The sequence below is a fragment of the Eschrichtius robustus genome, chromosome 20, assembly GCF_028021215.1.
Source record: "Eschrichtius robustus isolate mEscRob2 chromosome 20, mEscRob2.pri, whole genome shotgun sequence".
Lineage (NCBI taxonomy): Eukaryota > Metazoa > Chordata > Mammalia > Artiodactyla > Eschrichtiidae > Eschrichtius > Eschrichtius robustus.
Window position 1 is genome coordinate 49630787 of NC_090843.1, and position 25874 is coordinate 49656660.

Below are 25874 nucleotides of genomic sequence, written 5' to 3' on the forward strand. Positions count from 1 at the left end.
AAAGTGATAAGACAATTGTACCATTTTAGAAAAGATAAAAAGGCAGAGTTAAAAATAGTTAAAACTAATATCTTAGAAAACCATCCACAAGGAAGCTCAAATTCATTTTCAACATTTTTCAATGTATAAAATGAATGAAGAGTAGGCGCATTAAAAAGAACCACAAATTCTTCACGAGGTGAATGTTAAAATGTGGAGCCTAAGCTCAAATACACAGAAATGAGTAAAGGCCAGGTCTAATGTGCACGAGGTTTTCCATCCTACAGCAAATCTGAGATATATGGGTACACTCAACACTAAATTTAAAAAAAATTTCTTTTGGTCCATTCTGTTGCGTGTGCACCTCTTGCAATAAATTTGAGTCAGCACCAATGACAGCTCTGCAGTCCTCCTATGTGGTACTGATCAGGTGGTTGCAGAGCTTCAGCTCACAGCAACACAATGCAGCTGAGCAGGCAAGCACAGCCCACAGCCAGAAGCGGTTCCTACTTTCCAGAACAAGGCGACCTTTAAGCTTAAGTTTCCCGGAGAAAATGAGATGCTGATGTAGAAGACAACACTATGGTAAGCTGTTATTTAAATCAGTAAAAAATCGACTTCGGAATTTTTTTCTTTTTCCTTGTCTTAAGAGAAAGTCAACGTTAGGATTGAATATATATTCAATAGCAAGTGCATGCACCAGAAATTTGCTGCAGTGTCAGTTGAGGGATTTCTTTCTAATATTCATTCACTTTGTAAATATACACATTGTTTTCCTTTAGAATCGGCACTGAAATATACAGAAAAGAAATCACTTTATAAAATGTGAGATTTAAAGGTATGGTGTTGGTCAGATTTTTCAAGTGCCTTAAAATGTTTTGCAAGGATATATTTATCCTGAAAAGACAAAGATGCATTTCAAAGTATTGTTTTAATATCTAAATAAAATCTCATCCTACATACACATTGACTATTTTATTACTGCAGAGATCTGAAAAAAACAAAAAACAAAAAACCAAAAAAAAACCCCAAAAAAACAACCAAAACAGACACGACAGCCATTTTTTCCCATCTGAGTAAGGAAGAATATTATCAAAAATAGTAATAGCTTAAGATTCCGACTCTTTATTTGCAGAGAATGCCATTTTATAATATCAACATTCTGGGAAGATAAATAAGAAAGACTAAGAAGGGAGAAAATAAATGAGAAAATGCAGAAGACAGTAGGGGGAGAGAGTCTCTCTCTATCACATAGCCCCAATTGAAGGATTAAGCATTTGGACTATAAATGAAGGGGAGCTTTGTTAGTTTAATCACTGGAACAATTATAAAAGAACTCAACAACAATGAGGTTTATTGAAAATTTTGCCTAATGCTAACTGACCCATGCAGATGCCTAATTGTATTTGCATATTAAAAGAAGGGTGTATCTGTTTGTTTCCAGGCTTTGATGGAATATCAGATATTGAAAATGTCTCCCAGCCTGTTCATCCTTCTGTTTCTCACACCTGGTATTTTATGCATTTGCCCTCTCCAATGTATATGCACCGAGAGGCACAGGCATGTGGACTGTTCAGGCAGAAACTTGACTACATTACCATCTGGACTGCAAGAGAATATTATCCATTTAAATCTGTCTTATAACCACTTTACTGATCTGCATAACCAGTTAACCCAGTACACCAATCTGAGGACCCTGGACATTTCAAACAACAGGCTTGAAAGCTTGCCTGCTCAGTTACCTCGGTCCCTCTGGAACATGTCTGCTGCTAACAACAACATTAAACTGCTTGAAAAATCTGATACTGCTTATCAGTGGAACCTTAAATATCTGGATGTTTCTAAGAATATGCTGGAAAAGGTTGTCCTCATTAAAAATACACTAAGAAGTCTTGAGGTTCTCAACCTCAGTAGTAACAAACTCTGGACAGTTCCAACCAACATGCCCTCCAAACTACATATTGTGGACCTGTCTAACAATTCCTTGACACAAATCCTTCCAGGAACATTAATAAACCTGACAAATCTCACACATCTTTACCTGCACAACAATAAGTTCACATTCATTCCAGATCAAGCTTTTGACCAACTCTTCCAGTTGCAAGAGATAACCCTTTACCATAACAGATGGTCATGTGACCATAAACAAAACATTACTTACTTACTTAAGTGGATGATGGAAACAAAAGCCCATGTAACAGGGACTCCCTGTTCTAGCCAAATATCACCTTTGAAGGAACATAACATATACCCCACACCTTCTGGATTTACCTCAAGCTTGTTCACTGTAAGTGGGATGCAGACAGTGGACACCATTAACTCTCTGAGTATGGTAACTCAATCCAAAGTGACCAAAATACCTAAACAATATCGAACAAAGGAAACAACGTTTGGTGCCACTCTAAGCAAAGACACCACCTTTACTAGCACTGACAAGGCTTTTGTGCCCTATCCAGAAGATACATCCACAGAAACGATCAATTCACATGAAGCAGCAGCTGCAACTCTAACTATTCACCTCCAAGATGGAATGGTTACAAACACAAGCCTCACTAGCTCAACAAAATCATCCCCAACACCCATGACCCTAAGTATTACTAGTGGCATGCCAAATAATTTCTCTGAAATGCCTCAACAAAGCACAACCCTTAACTTACGGAGGGAAGAGACAACCACAAATGTAAAGACTCGCTTACCTTCTTCTGTGGCAAGTGCTTGGAAAGTAAATGCTTCGTTTCTCTTAATGCTCAATGCTGTGGTCATGCTGGCTGGCTAAGGGTCTGCATTTTCTGAAATTAATGAAAGCACTCCTCCCTGATGTATAGTTGGGAAAAATATGCCCCTATCTAACCAGTGACTCAAGCTATATTAAGTATTCAAGAAAGCCAGTCTTACATTTCTGACTCTGATGTAAATGAAGCAACTCGTCTTAAATAAAGAAGTGCACAATGTCTTGGTACTTGCTGCTATTTTACTGTCTTAATGAAGTAAAACTAATGAGTTTCTTTTTTTTAAATGAAATGTTTTCTTTTTAAGGCTTCAATTTACTGCACAAAATATAAAGCATCTCAACTTTAATATGTATTTTATGTATGTTTACAGTGTCAAACATCTGGGAAAAAATAAAAGGTCTATGCTCATAACTGTGTCATTTGGCTTTCTAGTCATACCAACTTAATCTACTTGGTAGAATCAAAATGACTTAACCTTTTTTTTGTTCTAGGGTACCCTGGTCAAGTCTTTATAGTAAATGTAATATTGGAGGTATCCAAGAGTTCTGTCACTACGTAGAGTAAAACTGTGGCTGCCTCCCCATGAATGGTTATGTCACATCATTATTTTGCACACAAGCCATGATTGTTTTAAATCTAAATGATGTCCTGCTTCTGAGGAACTCTTGGCTACTTTACAGATTATATAATGGACAAAAGCTCTTCAAAAAGCTAGAAGACACTAGGCTTTGCATTTTAATAAGTAAAGTTTAACGGCGTTGTTTTTTGTATTTAAGGGAAGTATTAAAAATGTAATAAAAATTTCAAGCTTAAAGACATGTAAAGGAACAGTTTTAGTGCATATTTAACAGACTGTTCATTAATGGAAAATTAAAATATTTAAAAAATTAAAAGCCTTCTATGTGCAGGAGAGGGTAATTTATCTTTTACACATCAGAAGTTAGAATCTGACTTACCTAAGTTAAAAATAAGATTAGTTTCAGGATAAAATCATGGGGGTCTAACAAACATGGGCAATACTAAGGAAGGGAAGGAAAAGGAAAGGAGAAAGGGAAAGAAGGCTGGGATTCATTTGGTGCTACGACCAGGTGATGAACCCAATAAAACAGACAATAGGCCTACAGCTGGGCATGGGACAGATCTTGACACTCCAAACTGCACTGGGACTTCAACTAGAAGAAAATTGAGAATTTTCTACAAATATACAAGTAAGCCATCTTTTGAATCAGAGAAAAACATAAGTAATAGCCAAGAGTCAGAAAAAGAGACCCAGAAACACGGCTAGATTAAAATGCAAGACAGCATAACTGAAATGGGTGAGCCACAAATGAGGAATTTAATTTGTGAGACATAAGGAAGAATCTATTTCAAGCATTCTTAGAGTTGGTAAAAGACTACAGATAGAAATTTTGGGGCTCCTTCCTAAGGACTTTTAAAACTAAGATTTCTTTCCACATTTGGAAGCATTTCTACTCAGAGAAAGAGAAAAGTAACAACCTTCTAATGTGCTCTTTCTTTTTTCTTTCTTTCTTTCTTTTTAAGGGGCAGGCTTATGGAAAAATTACTTTTAAGGCTCAATGAAGCAGTTCCTCTCCTATACTGACTTAGTACAGTGACTCTTGAACATTTTTCTGCCCTGGCAAACCTAACTGGCTCACTATTGTCAGGAGGGAATCTCACCATGAAGAAAAGAAATTATTTGAAATAGTCCCTAAATGATTTGAAAATGGGCAAGCTGTTTCTCCTCCCTCCCAATCAACAATCTAGTATCTTCACCATCAATGGTACAGGCTAATTGCTTAGATATTTCCTAATCTACGACATACTTGCATCTTGTTTTAAAAAACCACACACACTGAATTGCACAGAAAGTAGGTTTCTTAAAGGTAACTGTCTTTCACTCTGAGGGTGCCAAAAATTCAGTGCTGTCTTAGAAATCCGATTAGGAAAAGTGACCAAAAAGTGAAATTACGCATTATAGCATTAGCAGCACCTATAAATTATGCCAATCTTAATGATGTGTCTGCAAAATGCAGAGAAAAAAATGCAGTAAATTTACACGTGCAACATATGTCAACCACACAGACCCTTAAGTCCTCAGAAAGAAGTATTATCTAGCCTTACAGTAATTACATACTTCCTTCTAAGGAAATTGTGTTCTTATCATTACCGATGGAGGAGGGAGCAGTATTTGCCACTCAAACAAGAACTACCGTATTATTGGGCTCCAATAAACATTTCAAAATGCATTATCCTCAGTGTCTATCTCTCAAGCTCATAAGTTATATATCCATCCATCCATACCTAAGGTTTGATTTCATTTTACAAGTAACTTTTGTTTCTCCCCAGTCAAGAGAATGAAAATAAGAGCACAAACACAAAAGCAAATGCAATAAGGGATAAAATAGTGGTGAAGGGTATTGTGCTCAGGTGTCAAATGTTCTAGGCCTAAATCCTGTCTCTGCCGCTTCTCAACTGTACAACCCTGGGCAAGTTACCAATGCCCTAAGTCATATGGGCTGGCAGAAATTATTCATAGTGGGTATTTTTTCCTGAGGAATAAATGGCATAATTCATATACAGTCTTATCACAGTGTCTTGGCTCCCCACATTCTACACGCAGTAATTTTGCTGTTAGTATTATTATATGTGTATGTCCAAACCCAGTGCTTTGAGAAATTCCCACATACGTAAACACCCAAGTGCCACACACTCTAAGAGCAAGAAAATGAAATAGTATATTTTTTGCTTCAGTCCCTGATCCTTCACCCTCCGGGATTCAGGTTCAGATGTTAGTGAGACGGGGACCCAGAAGAAAGTCAGAGAAACATTCTCTTATCACAGCAGGATGAGAAAATGTCTTCTATGCCTAACTTAAAAGATGACAAATATGTGCTATTCAATAATCTTCCATAACAATGTTCTGAAGCAACAGCAAATTCCTTTACACCAAAAATGTCACACGAAAGTCAGTTTAAAACCTTTATAAGATTATTCCTTATGAAATATATTGTAAGAACTAGATAAGGAATGATACCATGTACTGCAAATGTCATGCTTAAAAGTGAAAAATTATATTTCTATTAAAACCAGAATCAAAACAACAATGCCCATTACCATCAATCTTTTAAACATTATTCCAGAATAAAAGACAACAGATATAAATAGAATTATAGGAAAAACCCAAAATGGTTATTATTAACAGGTGAAATAATTATCTATCCAAAGGATTCCTCAGGAATGCCTTCAGAAGAACAACTTTAAATAAATAACAGCAAAATAAATATGCAAACATTAATGGTTTTCTCACATTCTGGCAACAAATAATTAGAAGATTACAGGAAAAGGATACTATTCATGACAGCAACAACAAACCAAATTATATAATGCCAAGAAATAACATTCACATGAAATGTGCAGGACCAAATGGGGAAAAGTTAAAAACCGTTAATGAGAAGTATAAACCAAGACTTGATGGAGACGATAAACAAAGGTCTCCCCATTCATTTATTCTTTCACTCAGTAAGTATTTTTTCAGCATCTGGAATGTCCAAAGGCACAAAGGCTAAGCACAGGAGACACACCTTGACTGATATTGTAAAGATGTGATTAATTCCAGATAATCTATGGATTAAGCCAACTCTGACAAACATTCCAATGAGATTCTTGTTAGAATAAAACACTTAAGTCCATCTGGAAAAATACACAGGCAAGAATAGAAAAAGGAAGAAACAGAAGAAGTATCTTAGCCTTTCTTCATCAGCTATAATAATTAAGACAGAATGGTAGTGGCATATAAATAGAAAGGAAGATAACTACAATATAGAAATGATAGCACAATTAGAGCACAGGACACATATGAAGTTCTCTGTGCCTCCATTTCCTCACAGGGTGGTTGTGAGGAAAAAATGAGTTAATACACACATATATATGGAATCTAAAAAAAAAAAAAAAAAAAGGTTCTGAAGAACCTAGGGGCAGGTCAGGAATAAAGACGCAGATGTAGAGAATGGACTTGAGGACACGGGGAGGGGGAAGGGTAAGCTGGGACGAAGTGAGAGAGGGGCATTGACATACATATACTACCAAATGTAAAACAGCTAGCGGGAAGCAGCTGCATAGCACAGGGAGATCAGCTTGGTGCTTTGTGACCGCCTAGAGGGGTGGGATAGGGAGGGCGGGAGAGAGACGCAAGAGGGAGGGGATATGGGGATATATGTATATGTATAGCTGATTCACTTTGTTATAAAGCAGAAACTAACACACCACTGCAAAGCAATTATACTCCAATAAAGATGTTAAAAAAAAAATGAGTTAATACGTATAAAGTGCTTAGAACAGTACCTACCATGTAGTGCGTTCTCAGACACTGTTAACTTTAGAAGGAAAAAAATAAAAAATCAAAGGGGAAGGGAAAGATTCAAAAAACAATGCTGGGAAAATTTGAAAACAGTCCAATTTAACACTTACTTCATGTGATACACCTACATAGTGAACTAAAAAAGATAATATAAAAAAGGAAGTCTTAAAACCAGCAGAAGAATAAAAAAGAATATAAATCTCTGGGTGGAAGGCTATTTTTAATTATAAAAAGAAAAAGAAATCACAAAGAAATCATCAATAGGTTTGTCATACAAAATCCCAAACTTCTTATGCTGCAAACAATGAGCCTGATAAAAATACTCAAAGAGAAAAATGTAAAGGAGATTGTTAATCAAATGCTCATAAAATTGATAAGAAAAGTACTTAGATTTCCCAATGGACAAGTGGGTAAAGGACACAAACAGAATGTTTAAAAGACAGGAAGCATGGGGATTGATAAGTATATGGGAATATGGCAAACCACATAATAACTGAGAAATAAAAATAAAATGTGATACCACGCTTATTACTAAAACAGCAAGCAATTTTTTTAAAAGTAAAAAAAAAAAAATCAATGCTGGGGAAGACATTAGGAAATAGTCACATTCACATACTGGTACAACTCTTTGGGACAGCAATTGGCAATTGCGATGAGAAAACAGCTATTCTGAGTTGCTGCCTAAGCATTTTACAGTATGACAACCCTACACATACCCAGAGTCTGGACATTTAGATAAGGACTCAAATTAGGATTACCACCAGAAGTTCCCACTTTGCTATTCCTGGGGCACCTTTTAAAATAAGCACTTAGAGTTGAGCCTGTAAAAAGTTAAGTGACTGTCATCCCAACCAACTTACAAGAGGTGCTTCCTACCCTGTACTGTATCTCTTGAACTGGGGCAGAGGACTGCTCTTCCCCCAGCTCACTGTGCACCCCCCCACCCCCCCGGCGACGTTTCTGGGATCTCTAAATAATAAATCTTGTGACTTTACTTCCTTTTTCTGAGTGTACTGAAACTGAGCCTTCAATCAAAACGACCCCAGGGGTTTTCACTTCCCTTGGAAATTGAGGGAGCTACTTGCCAACCCCGAGTGGGTGGCTTGTGCCTCCTCATTCGACAAGTCATAATCTGCATATCTTTAAATTAATATACCAATGACGGGGGAGGGCAACACAGCAATGATCAAAAACCTAAAATATTTTAACCTTTAACCTAGTAAATTCTAGGTAAATACCAGCATTCTTTCTAACAGCAAGAAAAACAGAATGCTAAATATCTACCATTAGGAAACTGGTCAAGTAAATGATGACCCACTGGCCAGACTATTACGTGTCCAATACAAATATTTATGTAGAGGTTTTTTTTTAAGTTTGAAAAGTGGAAAATGCATATACTAGAAAGATAAGCAAAAACTATAGGATATATAAACATGTATGTTATAGAACTATGTATAAAAACAACAAAAAAGATAAATATACCAAAATGCTAATATGTATACCAAGTGTGTTTTATCACCTGCTTTGTCTTTGAAAAATGCAAGAGATCTTAGAAAAGAACTATTGAAACAGCTGTCCAAGGGCTCTAGGTTGAGTAAGAAAATGAGATGATGCAAAATGAACTGTGAATAGGGAGGGGTGGTTAAGAAACTGGAGGGTATCATGGAATAAAGATCAGAGACAGAGACGCACTATCAGATTTTTTGGAAGCACATACTTACTATATTAGCTTACATTAGCTCTACACGGTTAACTGCTGTCAGGATTGTTCTCCAACAAATCTAACCAGACAAGCTCTTTTCTCTCCTAATAACAAAGCAAATGAACAATAACAACAACAAAAACCCCTCCAAAAAACTTTCAATAATTTTCCATGTCTCAGAATAAAATCTAAATTCTTAATATGGCTTACTGTATGATCGGGCCCTTGCCACCCTTTACAGTATCATCTTAAAATTTTCCAGCTCCCTCACACTGTATAGTTCAAACAAAGCATCTTTCTGCCCCTGTAATTCACCATGCTCTCTCTTGCCATCAGGCTCTCAGAGATTCTTCATGTCCTCACCACTACACTCCTTTCCCTCTTCTTCCCCTGGCAAACCTTTATTTATCCTTTTTATTTCAGTGTAGATTATCACCTCCTGCTAGGAGGTTTTTTTTCGTGGGGGGCGGGCGGGAGAAGGGCCAGCTTGATCTGAATTTATTAAATAAAAGGATGAATTAATACAGATCAAAGATATGACTGGTGCGCTAACAATAACCTACTTAAGACAGACTAAGTCAAACCTCCAAGTCTTTCTTATTCTAGAGCCTAAGTTTCTTCCAATAGGTCAAAGTCTTAGCTTCACAGTCCAGAGAAAAGAGAGATGAAAGAAAAGTTATGAATGAAGGGGATTTGGCTAGGCTGCTACTTGTCATATAAGAAATTAGTTCTGGGCAGTGGGGAGTTACCTTTGGAACAATTTCAGAGAAAGGTTAATTCTGATACCTGTGAACAATTTAGTATAAGTAGATTGCTCAAGGGAAATCAAGGAAACAGAGGAAAAAAAAGCCACCTCAATGTGTTAATAATGTGTTAAGCAGATTAGTCTGCTCCACACTTTTAAAACTGTGATACAAGTGAGGTTCTTAAGAAGCTCATTTTTTACGAACTGTCACTTTGGTTCAACGGCCCCAACTCTGTTAAACACGTTCAGGAACCGGTTGAGACATATGCCCAATACACCCATTTATCTTTTCAATAAACCATGGCCTGATATTCTGAATTTGTTGGAAGTTATTGATGAAATCTAAGTACAGAAATTAAACATACACACACAAACACACAATAAAAGCAGCAAAACTGTACAGTATTTTCTGATCAAAACAATTCTAAGAGTATTTAAAGTACACTGTGATTTAATAGAAAGAGCATGAGATAAGACTGTCACCAAAAGCCTGTGTTGTTATCTTGGGTAAACGATTAAATGTGTCCTCTGGTAAAAATCTTGTTAAGAACACGTGTTCCACATGGGTATTTTAAAGAATAGATAAAACATGTATATTAAAGCACTTTGTAGGTGCTATATAAAGGTTGTAAATATCACTCCTATGTCTTGTATAAGAGATTCTCGGTAATTAAAAAGATCAGAAATGGAGATAACTGAACCCATAGTGGTACATAATTCCCCATGTATCTGTCTTCCTTAGTTACACTTCAAATAACTAATTTACAAGGTTTGTTATTTATTTACTCCATGGAAAATATGATTTATCAGTAAAAAATTAGATATCTGAATATTTCAAATGGGTATCTCAAGGCCAAGTATCAAATAAATCTGATGAAATACTCAATACCAGGAAATGTAGTTTTTCACTTTGTGCTATTTTGTTGCCCATAGTCACAGCTCGAAAAAACAAAGTGAACACTTCTGGAAGGCTGAGGGAGTTCAAATGCCTGTCAAATGCTTGCCTCAACAGAAAATAAACTAAGATTTAATGGCTTTTCATCGAGAAAGAAAAGAACAAAACACCACTAAGGAAAAATAAAGATGCCATACACCACAAAAACCATTGGAAGGCCCTTCCTTGCCAAGCGAACCCCCAGTAACCACAACTGCACCTGAGACACTGTATAGTGTAAGAGTAACTGGCACACAGCCACATCCATTTACCAGTTCTATTACTTACAATCAGATACTCAGCTGCATTTCCTCATACCAATGACAAATAAAGAAAGCCAATAAATGTTTAAAAATGATTTCATTTATCTACAGGCTCTAGTATTTCCTCATGGTATGGCTTTTCTACAATGAGTAAATGAAATCTTTTTTGCTTAACAAAGTATACTCTGATGAAGTGTTATGAGTCTCTTGCCCTGACACTAAATTAAAAAAAAAAAAAAAGCTGCAGGACATTAAATATACACTTAGAAACACACTGTAAAGGCTAGTCTCTTTAAAACATAGTAAAACTGGGCTTCCCTGGTGGCGCAGTGGTTGAGAATCTGCCTGCCAGTGCAGGGGACACGGGTTCGATCCCTGGTCTGGGAGGATCCCACATGCCGTGGAGCAACTGGGCCCGTGAGCCACAGTTGCTGAGCCTGCGCGTCTGGAGCCTGTGCTCCGCAACAAGAGAGGCCGCGATAGTGAGAGGCCCGTGCACCACGATGAAGAGTGGCCCCCACTTGCCACAACTAGAGAGAAAGCCCTCGCAAAGAAACGAAGACCCGACACAGCCATAAATAAATAAATAAATTAATTAATTAATTAATTAAGTTAAATTAAAAAAAAAAACATAGTAAAAGTAATCAAAGGATGAAGGAGTCACCTGAAACTAGTAAAACATCTTCATATATTAATGATGAGTTGACTATAAACTGATTTAAATTTTAAACATAAATGTCACATATCTAAATTTCTTTACATTTTTCTTCAAAGCAGGTATGTTTGAGTCTTTAAACTCTTATTCCAATGAGGCTGTCATTAGTGAAAACACCTTTGGGGCCCCTCCTTTCAAATATTACTAAGAGCCAGTTTATATGTCACACAAGAAAAAACTCATTTTGAACAAATATATTACTAAATGACATTTTGCCTTATCAAAAAATTTCAAATATGAAGATTTTCCCACCCCATTTAAAAAGAACATGTTTTAGACTTCGACAACACGTCCAAAAATGTATTTCCCTAAAAGTGTGTGCTCAAAGGCATCAGGGTTTGAAGTAAGTACATCACCTCCAACAGCGGCTCTTCTGAAGGGAGCAATATTCACTTGGATGTATTTACCCTCAGGTGCTTCTTTTAGAATTTTCCCCTACTGTTTCATAAAATCAAACCTCATAAATATATCTCAGGATTATTTCCTTTCAAGGATTATATATTAACACTAAAAGAGGTGAACCACAGTTGATTCAAAAAAATCAACTGTGTTTTCATGACAATAGACGGATTGCAGCCACTGTTTCTTTTTAAGTACTGTCAAGTCATAAATCACTAAATCGCCCTTGATGAGTAAACCAAAGCCTTGTTTCACTAACAGCCAAGGCCACTATACTTCTATAAACCAAGAATAACAGAAAACAAAACCACTCGAGAAATCTTTTGGCTCAATTCAGGACTCCAACTCTAATCACTGTTATTAAATCAAGTCTTCTTCCTTTAAACTACAGTCATGTGTGTCCATAATTAAAACTGGCGATTAGTCTTAACACTAGCACTGAATGATTACATACATATAATAATTAAAAGCTAAGTTCATTTATTAAGTGTTCTGTGAAATGCCACATGCTCTGCTAGATTCTCTGTGTATCCAGATGAAGACATATAAGATCTAGGAGCTAAAAGTCCAATAGATGAACAGGAAAATAATATTCTATGTATCCCCATGTTTATTGCAACATTATTTAAAATAGCCAAGATGTGGAAACAACCTAAGTATCCATCAGTGGGCAAACTGATAAAGAAAATGTGGTGTAAAAAGACCCCGAATATCCAAAGCAATCTTGAGACAGAAAAACAGAGCTGGAGGAATCAGGCTCCCGGACTTCAGACTATACTACAAAGCTACAGTAATCAAGACAGTATGGTACTGGCACAAAAACAGAAATATAGATCAATGGAACAGGATAGAAAGCCCAGAGATAAACCCACGCACATATGGTCACCTTATCTTTGATAAAGGAGGCGAGAATACACAATGGAGAAAAGACAGCCTCTTCAATAAGTGGTGCTGGGAAAACTGGACAGCTACATGTAAAAGAATGAAATTAGAACACTCCCTAACACCATACACAAAAATAAACTCAAAATGGATTAGAGACCTAAATGTAAGACCGGACACTATAAAACTCTTAGAGGAAAACATAGGCAGAACACTCCATGACATAAATCACAGCAAGATCCTTTTTGACCCACCTCCTAGAGTAATGGAAATAAAAACAAAAATAAACAAATGGGACCTAATGAAACTTAAAAGCTTTTGCACAGCAAAGGAAACCATAAACAAGACCAAAAGACAACCCTCAGAATGGGAGAAAATATTTGCAAATGAAGCAACTGACAAAGGATTAATCTCCAAAATTTACAAGCAGCTCATTCATCTCAATATGAAAAAAACAAACAACCCAATCCAAAAATGGGCAGAAGACCTAAACAGACATTTCTCCAAAGAACATATACAGACTGCCAACAAACACATGAAAGAATGCTCAACATCATTAATCATTAGAGAAATGCAAATCAAAACTACAACGCGGTATCATCTCACACCAGTCAGAATGGCCACCATCAAAAAAATCTACAAACAACAAATGCTGGAGAGGGTGTGGAGAAAAGGGAACCCTCATACACTGTTGGTAGGAATGTAAATTGATACAGCCACTATGGAGAACAGTATGGAGGTTCCTTAAAAAACTAAAAATAGAACTACCATACAACCCAGCAATCCCACTACTGGGCATATACACTGAGAAAACCGTAATTCAAAAAGAGTCATGGGGCTTCCCTGGTGGTGCAGTGGTTGAGAATCTGCCTGCCAATGCAGGGGACACGGGTTTGAGCCCTAGTCTGGGAGGATCCCACATGCCGCGGAGCAACTATGCCAGTGAGCCACAATTGCTGAGCCTGCGTGTCTAGAGCCTGTGCTCCGCAACAAGAGACGCCGCGATAGTGAGAGGCCCGTGCACCGCGATGAAGAGTGGCCCCCGCTTGCCGCAACTAGAGAAAGCCCTAGCACAGAAGCGAAGACCCAACGCAGCCATAAATAAATAAATAAATAAAATTAAAAAAAAAAAAAAGAGTCATGTACCACAATGTTCACTGCAGCTCTATTTACAACAGCCAGGCCACGGAAGCAACCTAAGTGTCCATTAATAGATGAATGGATAAAGATGTGGCACATATATACAATGGAATATTACTCAGCCATAAAAAGAAACAAAATTGAGTTATTTGTAGTGAGGTGGATGGGCCTAGAGTCTGTCATACAGAGTGAAGTAAGTCAGAAGGAGAAAAACAAATACCGTATGCTAACACATATATGTGGAATCTAAAAAAAAAAAAAAGTCATGAAGAACCTAGGGGCAAGACGGGAATAAAGACGCAGACCTACTAGAGAATGGATTTGAGGACACGGGGAGGGGGAAGGGTAAGCTGGGACAAAGTGAGAGAGTGGTAGTGTATATATGGTCATATATACACTACCAAATGTAAAATAGATAGCTAGTGGGAAGCAGTCGCACAGCACAGGGAGATTAGCTCAGTGCTTTGTGACCAGCTAGAAGGGTGGGATAGGGAGGGTGGGAGGGAGGGAGATGCAAGAGGGAAGAGATATGGGGATATATGTATATGTATAACTGATTCACTCTGTTATGAAGCAGAAACTAACACACCATTGTAAAGCAATTATACGCCAATAAAAATGTTAAGAAAAATAGATAAATAAAAATAAAAGTGATGCATTCTGAACAGCCTAACACTTGCATGAGGCTCTGCTTCAGCAAATCACAATGCCACAGTCATTTCTCCTTAATGACTGAAGGTGATTCAAGAGATGGGTTACCCACCAGAGAAGGCTCTTCATGCTGAAAAATCTGTGCATTAAAAAATATATTTAAGACCATGAGTATGAAAATTACCAAGTAGCGAAAGATATGGAAAGACTCAGGAACTGTCACAGCTTGGAGAAGACGAAGGACACAGCAACTATATGTAATGTGGGATCCTAAGTGGATTGTGGAACTGAAACAGGATATAAGGCGGAAACTAAAATTTGAAGAAGTCTTTAGTTCAGCTGACAGGAGCATACTAATATTAATTTCCTGGTTTGATCATTGTACTGTGGTTTTGAAAATTATAAACATTATGGGCATCTGAGTGAAGGGTATGTGTGAACTCTCCGTATTATATATTTGAAACGTTTCTGTAAGTTTGAAGTTATTTCAAAAAAAAGGTTTTATTATAGAAGAAAAAAATAAAAATATATTTAATAGCAAAAAAAGAGAAAAAGAAAATGTGGTGTATATATGTATGTACACACACACATACACACACACACACACACACACACACACACACACACACACACACACACAGAGGTTGCCAGGGACTAAGAGGGTTGAGGTGAGGAAGAATGGGGAATGACTGCTGATGAGTATGGGGTTTCTTTCTGCGGTGATGAAATGTTTAAAATTACGTAGTGGTGATGATTGCCCAACTGTGTGAATATACTAAAAACCACTAAATTGTACACTTTTAAAAGGGTAAACTTTATGTGAATTATGTCTCAATAAAGCCGTTTTTTTTTTTTCTTAACTTGCCTAGAGGAGTGAGAGTCAGGTTACTGAGATGGGTCTTGAATCAAAAGTAGGAGTTTGCCTATATTAACGGCACCCAAAGGCAATGGTAAGCCTATGCAGAATCACAGAGGCATGCCAGAGTAGGAAAATAGTGAGATGGTCAGTGTTGCTGAAGCAAAGGCGAGACATCTTTCTACAGCTGTTACTACAAACTGTGATGACTAGTCTTCTATTATTAAACTTAAATGACCAATTGAGAAAGTTATTTTAAGACTTTATCGACCAATATAGGAGGTAATGTGCAGAATGCTCATGTGGCATTCTGAGCTCTCTGGGCAGACTTTGTGGCTTTGCCAGCTCCTAGAGTCTTCTTGACAACTGCCCTTAAAGATACCCTCAGCAATGTGTCATGAACACACTTGCCTGAGAACAGCCCAGAAAGCATACAAGGCTTACTTGGAACCACATCAATGACGACAGCATCATGAGATTTCCAGAATAAGGCCAGCATCTCTAGCCTCTTACCAAAATGACTTTCAATCTCCTGCTTTAGTTCAGCAATCTTGCAACTACTGTGAACAGTGTAAAAGATTATGAAGAGACTTGTATGACGCTAAGGAAAAAAGGTTCATCTTATAAGTCAGTGGTTTTTTGAAGTGTGGTACCTATATGATGGGGTGGTATATGAAACAGTCATTTAATAATTCCGTATTTCTTTTTTACTGTTATCTTTTGTTTGCTGGTTTTCTAGTTATGGCAATCAATACTGATTTTCTGTTTATGGTATAATACAAAATTTCCTTTAAGAAAAAAGTCAATGAAAAAATACTGATTAACTAATAGGATAGATCTTACGAAGAAACGCAAAAACCCCAGAGGTGGTATATGAACACCTTAAGTATAAAAACTTAGTTAATGGAGCACATAAAAGGTTTTATCTAAAAGTCACACGGTCATATTTTAGAGAGATCATTCTGGCAGTAATGTGGAAGAAGGAGGGGATGGCGTAACATACCGGTGACAAAGAATCCAAATAGGAAGTTATTTCAACAGCCTAGAACAGAGTGCAGCAAACTATGGTCCACTGGCGATATCCCGCCTACATGCTACTTGTGGCCTGTTTTTGTATGACCTGCAAGCTAAAAATGGCTCTTATATTTTTAAAGAGCAGTTAAAAACCAAAAACCAAACAAAACAAAAACAAGAAAAAAAGAAAAACTTTATGTGGCTTATAAAGCCTAAAATATTTACTACTGCTCCTTTGACAAACAAGTTTGCTAACCCCAGCTTAGACAACTGATAAAGCTACAAACTGAATCTGTAATGTAAGGATAAAGTACAAAAAATTTTTTGAGGCAGAATCAACAAGACTTAGTGATTAATCAGATGTATGTGGTTAAGAGAAGGTAGAAATGAAGACTGATGTTTAGCCTTCCATTTAAAACTCAAGGTGGATGGAGATACCATTATCCAAGAGAAGGAAACAGAAGAGCTTCTTTTTAAAATTAAATCATTTTTTTTCATTTATAATGAAAAACAAGAATAAATAACAAGCCAAAATTCGATAACAGGCTTACGGTATTATACTGTAATAATACTGGAAGACAAACTTGTTCAAAGACAGACATTCCCCCTCAGAACATGTATTTTGCCACTGAGGAGAAATGTGTTCTTTTTCCTGTATTAGATTCCTACAATGAAGAGGCTGAAATTTTACTGTAAAACTGCTTATGTACAATTCTGAAAGGTACTCACATTTAAGTCTAACATAACAATAGCCTGTTTTTGCACATTTGCATATCCACTTTCTCAGGAAGCTTCCAAAAAGATTTTTGAAACGTAGATGTCCACACTGAAAAGCCACTTGCTACTACATACTATTGAAAAAAAAAAAAAAACCAACAAGCCCAAAATGGAGTCACTTGTGCTAAAACCGAGACTTAATACCTAACCTAACTATAGTTACAACCTTCTCCAGGAATGTAATCCTAACCAGTCAGAGTGGAATTTTCTGGTCAGCACCAAAAGGAAGACGAGATAATCTGCCACATAGACAGACCCTGTCCGTCCCCCGTCCATCCCCCACGGTAGGTTACTTAAGCCTGAAATAACTTTTGTTTATGGACTTCCTTGTCTCGCCTTTAAAAACTTTCCATAAATCTAAAAAAAACGGTACTGATGAACCTAGTGGCAGGGCAGGAGTAAAGACATAGACAGACACAGCGGGGGAAGGGGAAGCTGGGACGAAGTGAGAGAGTAGCATTGACATATACACACTACCAAATGTAAAATGGATGGCTAGTGGGAAGCTGCTGAATAGCACAGGGAGATCAGCTCGGTGCTTTGTGACAACCTAGAGGGGTGGGATAGGGAGGGTAGGAGGGAGGCTCAAGAGGGAGGGGATACGGGGATATATGTATACATATAGCTGATTCACTTTGCTGTACGGCAGAAACTAACACAACATTGTAAAGCAATTATACTCCAATAAAGATGTGGAAAACAAAAACAAAAACTTTCCCTTTCCATAATCCTTTGGAGCTCCTCTCTACTTGTTAGATGGGATGCTGTCCGATTCATGAATTGTTCAAATAAAGCCAATTAGATCTTTAAAATTTACTCGGTTGAATTTTTGTTATATAACACAGGTAAAGGATATGAATGTACATTATGATCCACATCATACAAATAAAGAAATCCTCTCAAAACAGCTGCCAGAAAGTAGAAATAGGACTTTGTAATGCAGGGAAAACTGCAAATGACCAAATGTTTATTATTTTAGACATCACTAATGATATCAGCCCTCAGACATGAAGAAACAAAGAGAAGTTTCAGTAAATTCCAGTGTTTGTTGTACCCTATTATGTACAAGTACTCACTGTGCTAGCAGGTACAAAGAATAAGAAGTAGTACCTGATCACAAGGAAGCCAGAATTTGGCTGAAGAAAGACTGAGGATACATCTATAGTAAAAAAACAGACTCTGATAAGTGCTCTAGAAGTACCAAGTCCTAAAATGTCTGATTCTGAAGTATAGAATTAAGGAAGGCTCTCATAAAAGGTGCTGCCATCAGAGTTAGACCTTGAAGGAAGAATGGAATTTTGAATGAGGAAGAAATACTTTGGGCAGATGGGGAAAGCTGCACAAAGATAAAGAAGTGGGAGGTATTTAAAGGCCTAAATCATTCCAAACGATTTTTTGGGGGGCGGGGGAACATTTAAGTGCTGGAGCGTTCAGAATTTTAAATTTTACTTAATTACCATCGAGAGGCTTGGGCAGCTTAAGATCAATAAGAAGACAATAAGAAATTCAAGGTTGGAGAGCCATTTGGCTGGGTAATGACGCAGTTACCTGAGAAAGAGATTATGAGAAAAATATGTTATCGGCCAAAAAGTTTGTTCGGCTTTTTCCATAAGATCTTACCAAAAAACCCAAACGAACATTTTAGCCAACCCAACATATCTGGGTATAAGAATAGGAAGGGGAAAATGTTGAATTTAAAATTTTAAATAAGTTGAGATTGAGGTGTTTGAAGCATCAATAAAAAGTTATCTGTGCATTATCTTAGTACTCTGATTTATAATATCTACTCTGAGGCTTTTTATATTTACTTCTTAGGTCTGATCACACAAACCTCCGGTTAAGTTAGGTTCTATACAATATGTACCTAATATAAATAAGATTTAGCAAGCACTGGTTCTCTTCATTCAGGAGGAAAAAGAAACCTACATAGCAAAGTAAAACAAGTCAGAAACATGTACTGACTTGAGCTTCTGCCACTTATGTAGCCATTTCCTTGTATGTCAACACCACTGTTCACAGCCTTGCAATTCTTTAAAAGAGCCGGCTAATGTGATGAAGACATTAGCACAATACAACCCAACCTCCCTGTATACCACTTATCAAGGAAAAGGAGTGACCGAAAGATGAAATTCCTTTAAAGAATTCACTTAATGTGCTTCAATGTGGGTGATTTAATGTACTAAAAAAAATCTTTGCAAACTCAATATGAAAAGTATCACTTTCATATGCAATTCTTTTCTTATTTAGCTTTATGTTAATAAAGTTTAACTTTTCTAATAGAATAATTATTTACTAGCAATTAAACTCCTAGAATGCTATATTCTTGAATTATTTTTAAAACTTCAAAATAATCCTAGCCAAAAACTACCTACCCTCTAAACATATATACAAGATGCTTTAAGAAAAAAAAATCTATCTCTAATATACTTACTTGATTTTAAGTCATGATAATCACAGCAGGCAAAGAGTATATTCCTCCAGTTAGTGTTAATCCAATGAAGACATTCACTAATATACACATGGATAAGAGGAATAACAAAGTGGTATTCACAGGGTTCTTTAAATAAGACACTAGATTTTAGAGGAACTTTATTTGAATTCCTTGATTTCTGCCACAGTCCATCTGTTTGCACCAGTTTGGAAAGCGCTCAGTAGGTTATTTCCAAAGAGCAAATAGCAGATCAAGTTTATAACATGTGACTTACTAATTTTATTTAAACAGCACACAGTGAGTGAGAAATTAGATCCCCCACGGGACACTGGAGAAAGCCTGAAGTTTTAATCTTCAAAGAAAAAACATCAAAAGGTAATATTAATTTGAAATTTTCTCAATTACACATTAGAACCAAATGTAAATTTTAGCATATATTAGACTTCTAAAATTAAAGTTTGCGCTTTAAGTTAAAAAAAAAGAATAGTTAACCATGTTCAACATGGGCTAGCTGCTTTATCTCAAATGCGGCAAACCATTAGATTTGAATACATGATTAAAAAAAAATTAGCCTTACTTTAAAAATGGTTTACTAGTAATCTTTTGGTGTATGTCTATACTATGCCTATGTCATAGTCCCCATCTACTAAAGAACACTAGACTAAGACTCAGACTCAAGTTCTAGTTCTGGTCATTTTTAGATATGCATCCTTTTGCCTTTGTCTGAGCCCATCTGTAAAATGGAGGAGTTGATATCGATCTCTTCTGAATTTCCTTTTATCTTAAAAACCATGAAATTTGTTAAACCAAGGTTGGCATTTCCCCAGTGCTGAGATAAGGTTTCCTTCATTCCCCCTGCCCCCTCACCACCACTTTTAAAAAAGCAAGTTCTTAGATCTGTTTGTGATCCAAGTGTTAGATTAATTTTCCATAATTATTTTGAAACAGGAAAATGATGTTCAAGCTATTACTCAGTCTGCTCCTCCTGTCTGCTGATGACGCTTTGCAGTCAATTCCAACACTGATGACCTCAAACTCTATGACAGCTTCTAAGTGGATCAGCCCAAATTCTGAGACAACCCCAAATTCCAAGATAACTCCAGAGCTCCAAACATTTCTGGATCCCAAGACAACTTCAAATCCCAAGACAACTAAGAATACAGAAGTGACCCCAAAGATAGCCACAACCATGAACACGAAAAGTGGTGGCACCACACTGAACGCAATGGACAGCACTCACTTTCTTTTCTACGTAATATTTTTGATGTTTTGTGTACACTCAGGCTGAAGTGGACTTGGACTGTTTGCATTGCTATCTCAGTTCATTATATCTGCTGAATGACAAGCACACTAGGAAAATCAAATTTATTTCAACTTACTTCTGAGTAAATTATCATATCCTAGTTTAATTTGATTGTTTGCAAATTTTAATTGTGTAAGCTTAATTATTACCTTAATATGATGGTTTCCTTCCTTATTAATGCTAAAAAAGGCAAAATACCACGTTTGCCTTTTAAATGTTTGCAAAACTGAGTTGAAACTCAGGTTTTTACATTAAAGGTATAACAGAAGAAATTATGTTGGCAACGTTTAATCAAAGTATGCTTCTCTGTGTGTGTGTGTGTGTGTGTGTGTGTGTGTGTCTGTGTAAAGGATAGGGGGTTGGGGATGGGGACTGAGGAGTGGCATGTGTTGTTTTTGTATTTATTTTATTTATTTTTTATTTATTTATTTATTTATTTTTAACATTTATTTTATTTATTTATTTATGGCCGTGTTGGGTCTTCGTTTCTGTGCGAGGGCTTTCTCTAGTTGTGGCAAGCGGGGGCCACTCTTCATCGCGGTGCGTGGGGCTCTCACCACCGCGGCCTCACTTGTTGCGGACCACAGGCTCCAGACGCGCAGGCTCAGTAACTGTGGCTCACGGGCCCAGCTGCTCTGTGGCATGTGGGATCTTTCCAGACCAGGGTTCGAACCCGTGTCCCCTGCATTGGCAGGCAGACTCTCAACCACTGCGCCACCAGGAAAGCCCTATTTTATTTTTTATTAAATAGACAAAAGGATAAACTACAGTGCTCTACAACAGGGGTCCCCAACCCCCAGGCCTGTTAGGAACTGGGCCGCACAGCAGGAGGTGAGTGGTGGGCAAGGCAAGCGAGGGAAGCTTCATCTGCCCCTCCCCATCACCCGCATTACTGCCTGAACCATCGCTCACATTACCACCTGAACCATTCCTTCCCCTCCCCCCCCACCCCGCCCGGTCTGTGGGAAAATTGTTCTTCCACGAAACCGTCCCCGGTGCCAAAAAGGTTGGGGACAGCTGCTGTACAAAACAATACATCTATCTGTGTCACCATATTCCATGAATGTGTAATAGTAATACGTTGTTACCGTAAAAAAGGTTTCAATTCGGCTAACCTTTGGAATGCAGACTGCAGCTGCTCCAATGACAAAATTATCTTAGAGTAAACTTTCGTCTTTTATTGCAAAAGGTCATTTGTAAATCCGATGCCTAGAATTCAGAATTCTTCCCTACAGAAATGTGTCCCATAACTACTGGTAAGATTTTCATGCTGGTCTACAAAGACTGATTTAACCTAAAAACCTAGTGTATAATTTTAACAGTGATAATAAACATGTTATCTTTTTAATAACCATGTTATTAATAGTGCAGTCGTTAAGATTTGAAACCCAGCTCTGATTCTTACTAGTTGTGCCACCATGAATTAAATACCTGACCCAGTGAGACTCCCAAACAAACCAGTAATAAACTGACTATGAATCAATCACTCGGGGTGTCTGTTAGATATACAGATTAGGCTCTACCCTGAAATTTTGATTTGGCAGCCCAGGTAGGGCCTTGGGATACATACATTTGCTTGTTTTAATTTTCCAGGTCATTCTGATTGATACCTAGATTTCTGAATAACTAACAATTTCTCTAAATTTCAGTTTACACACAAGTCAGTCACTGGTAATAATAATAGCTCAGCAGGTTACTTTAAGGGTTAAATGAAAAAGTATATAATACGCACAGTTTGCCTGATGCAGAGAAAGCACTCAGTAAGTTTTAGCTATTATCATTATTACTACTGACACCCTAAAAAGCAATTGCCAGGTATCACAATATTCCTAAGCGGAAAATTCCTCATTGTACTTTCAGGTTTTATATTTTTAATTACTCTGACAAAAATAATATGTGCCCCTGGCAACAAGTCAAACAACAGAGATATATAACAGAAATACTATAATTAATCCTCTACCTGCTCCAATCATACTCCCCTGAGATAAGCAATGTTAACAGTTTAATGTGTGTACTTTCACATACTTCACAGTCTATACATATCATATGCCTGTGCACATACACACCCACATTCCTCTGCACCTTGCATGATAAATGTCAGAGCCATCCTTCCGGATCCTTTTAAAGGTGCATTAGAGGACTTCTGTTACTTTCTCCTGCTCAGAATCCATTTTTCCTCATTCTGATATCGGCAATCCAATTTCCCTTTGGGAAACCCTGCTCCCATCCCCCCACCCCTTTTAGTTCACGCAGTTCAAGCTGGCTTCACCACTGAGCTCCAGGGATGGGCACATAATTCGGGCGTAGACAACCAAGAAATTCCATTCCCCTTGCCATAGTGAAAGCCTCAGAAACTGGCAGGTGACTCAAGGCCAATGAGACCAGTACTTTTGCTGTTACTACTGGGAAAGAAGTGTTCTTCCACTGGGTTGTTAAGCTGGGAGAACACAAACCATCACTGGCTATAGTTTAGGAAGAGCTGCCTGGGAATGAAATCAACACAAAGAAACTAGAGTCAAGACACAGAGAAGACAGATGTTCTCCAGATGACACCGTTCAAAGCTCTGCATGTAGTCATGCAAGAAGCCAGTCCATCTCTTGATCTTCTTGGGTACATGTGGCAACTGATATCTTTTCTGGTTTACACAAGTTTAAATTTCATTTCTATCACTTGTAACAAGCAAACTAGACTTAACACATTGCATATTATTCCATAATAGAGATGTATCATTATTTATTCAACAATTTCCTTTTGATACACAGTTTTTTGCCACTATAAACAATGCTGCAACAACTGTCCTTATATTTATGGTACTTTAAATATTACAGGCTAGGAGCAAAAGTGTACGGGAGGGAATAGCAGGAAAAGATTAGAAACTAAATTAGGTCAAAATTATGGAGCACCCAGCATGCCTGACTTTATATGAACCTGGACTTTATATGGGGACTCCATTTAACAAATGGAGAGAGACAAGATTAGATCTGAACTGGAAACTGCCTCCAAAAGCAACGTTCAGATGACGTGGAAGTAGCCTGTCAATGCAGGGGACACGGGTTCAAGCCCTGGTCTGGGACGATCCCACATGGCGCGGAGCAACTAAGCCCGTGTACCACAACTACTGAGCCTGGGCTCTAGAGCCTGTGAGCCACAACTACCGAAGCCCGCGTGCCACAACTACTGAAGCCTGTGCACCTAGAGCCCGTGCTCTGCAACGAGAAGCCACTGCAGTGAGAAGCCCGCGCACTGCAATGAAGAGTAGCCCCCGCTTGCTGCAACTAGAGAAAGCCCGTGCGCAGCAACGAAGACCCAATGCAACCATAAATGAATGAATGAATGAATGAATGAATGAATGAATAAATAAATAAAAAGATGACCTGGAAGTAGTTATGTGGGGTTTAGGGAGTAGGAGAATAATGCTGCATTAGTACAGGTTAAAGCTAATAAGAGACTCTCGCTAATGGCAGTGGGGGGGGGGGGACTGAATTCAAAAGACATTTCCAAAGTACCGAAAAGTAATATTAAACCATTAAGACTCAATTCAAAAAAAATTAAGACACACGACAGCCCCTGATAAAGGAACAGCACTAGGAGGTTATTCTGAATCACATGACTGCTAGGCTAGGATCACGCACTTGACGTAGGGGCAGCCGGAAATCTAGTGGCCGGCCAGCATACAGCATTAAGGGCTTTGCCAGACAGGTACTTCTAGCGGAACCATGTCTTCCTTCTGGAATCTGAAGTGTGCAATGTTGAGGTAATGAAGGACCGACTAGCTGGGGCTAAACTGAAGAAATACAGACAGAGGAAAATAATGAGGTAGAGCTGAACGTGAAGCCAAGAGAGAATTAGTGCAAGCCAGTGCCAGGACTGACAGACATCTAAGTTCTCTCTACATCTGGGCAGGCCCTGCTCTAATTCATGTTTTTCCTGAGGCCTATCTTCTTGAGAAAGTAAGAATGATTTCTTTGTAATAACAGGGCCCTGACTAAAACCGCCTAATTGATGTGCCTAGATCACACAACTAAAATCAGATGTGGTGACTGATACTGAGGAGGATAAAAGAAAGAAGGAAGAATTTTAAATGATTAGGGTTTCTGGAGTGAGACGGGATGGTGATGCTACTGAGAAAGAGAATGTGGTGTGAAGAAGAAGTTGATTTGAATATACACTGAATTAAGTTTTGGACATTTCAAGTGCGAAATGTCTGTGGAGTATCTGTAAGGAGACTGGAATCCACAGCTCAAAAGACATAAACTTAATACATGGTAGTCTAAGCCACAAAAACAAAGGAATATCAAAAAGTCAAATCTAAGTGTTCTCTGACAAAGTTGGCCGAGTTACTCCCTTCTCCTGCTTCTGTATACAGTGGAGGAACTGGGCCTTTCTCTACTCTGAGCTATTACGTGCTCATCTGTCCTGGACCTGAGGCTTCACACCAGGTGACAATGAAGGCCAGGAGGCACTCTCATAGGTCTAAGTAAGAAACTGAAACATCTGAAAGTCTGAAATTAGCAAAGTCATATCCCAAAACAAAAACAACAAAAAAAGAAAACCTCAAATATGCTCTGTACAGAACTTTATAGGTCACAAAATACTTTATGGGAGAGGTAGGCAGGATAGTTTTTATAAGCATGTCCCCCTCTTTAACATATGAAGAAACAGATTTGTAAAAATTCACTTTTATCTAAGAAGCAGCAGAGCTGGGAATCCTTAGCACTCTCAAAGTCACCATATTGTACAGGTTTCTTGGAAATCCCACTGATTTATTACCACAGAGGGTGTCTGCATCAGGCCCATGCTACTTTCCTTTTGGCCTGCATAGTACAGACCACTGCAGAGAACGAACACAATCTTACACTCTGATCCTGAAGAAAAAACTCAGCTTTGAGGTTTTCCAGAAATCTTTCTGACTTGTAAACTAACAAGAATTTAAAGGGGGGCGGGGGGGAAGACACATGTCTATCTACCTCTCTTACCAATGTCTCACTTT

The 25874-nt window shown here is 37.8% G+C and overlaps 2 protein-coding genes across 7 annotated transcripts in view; one reads left to right on the plus strand and one right to left on the minus strand.

The window, feature by feature from the left end:
- The window catches only part of NF1 (neurofibromin 1), a 249354-nt gene that overhangs the window by 73354 nt on the left and 150126 nt on the right, over positions 1-25874 (minus strand). The window lies entirely within an intron of this gene.
- OMG (oligodendrocyte myelin glycoprotein) lies at positions 554-2755 on the plus strand. Its single transcript, XM_068531363.1, has 2 exons — positions 554-564; positions 1424-2755. Exons 1-2 carry the CDS (start codon positions 562-564, stop codon positions 2753-2755), a joined length of 1335 nt encoding a protein of 444 aa, XP_068387464.1. The 5' UTR covers positions 554-561.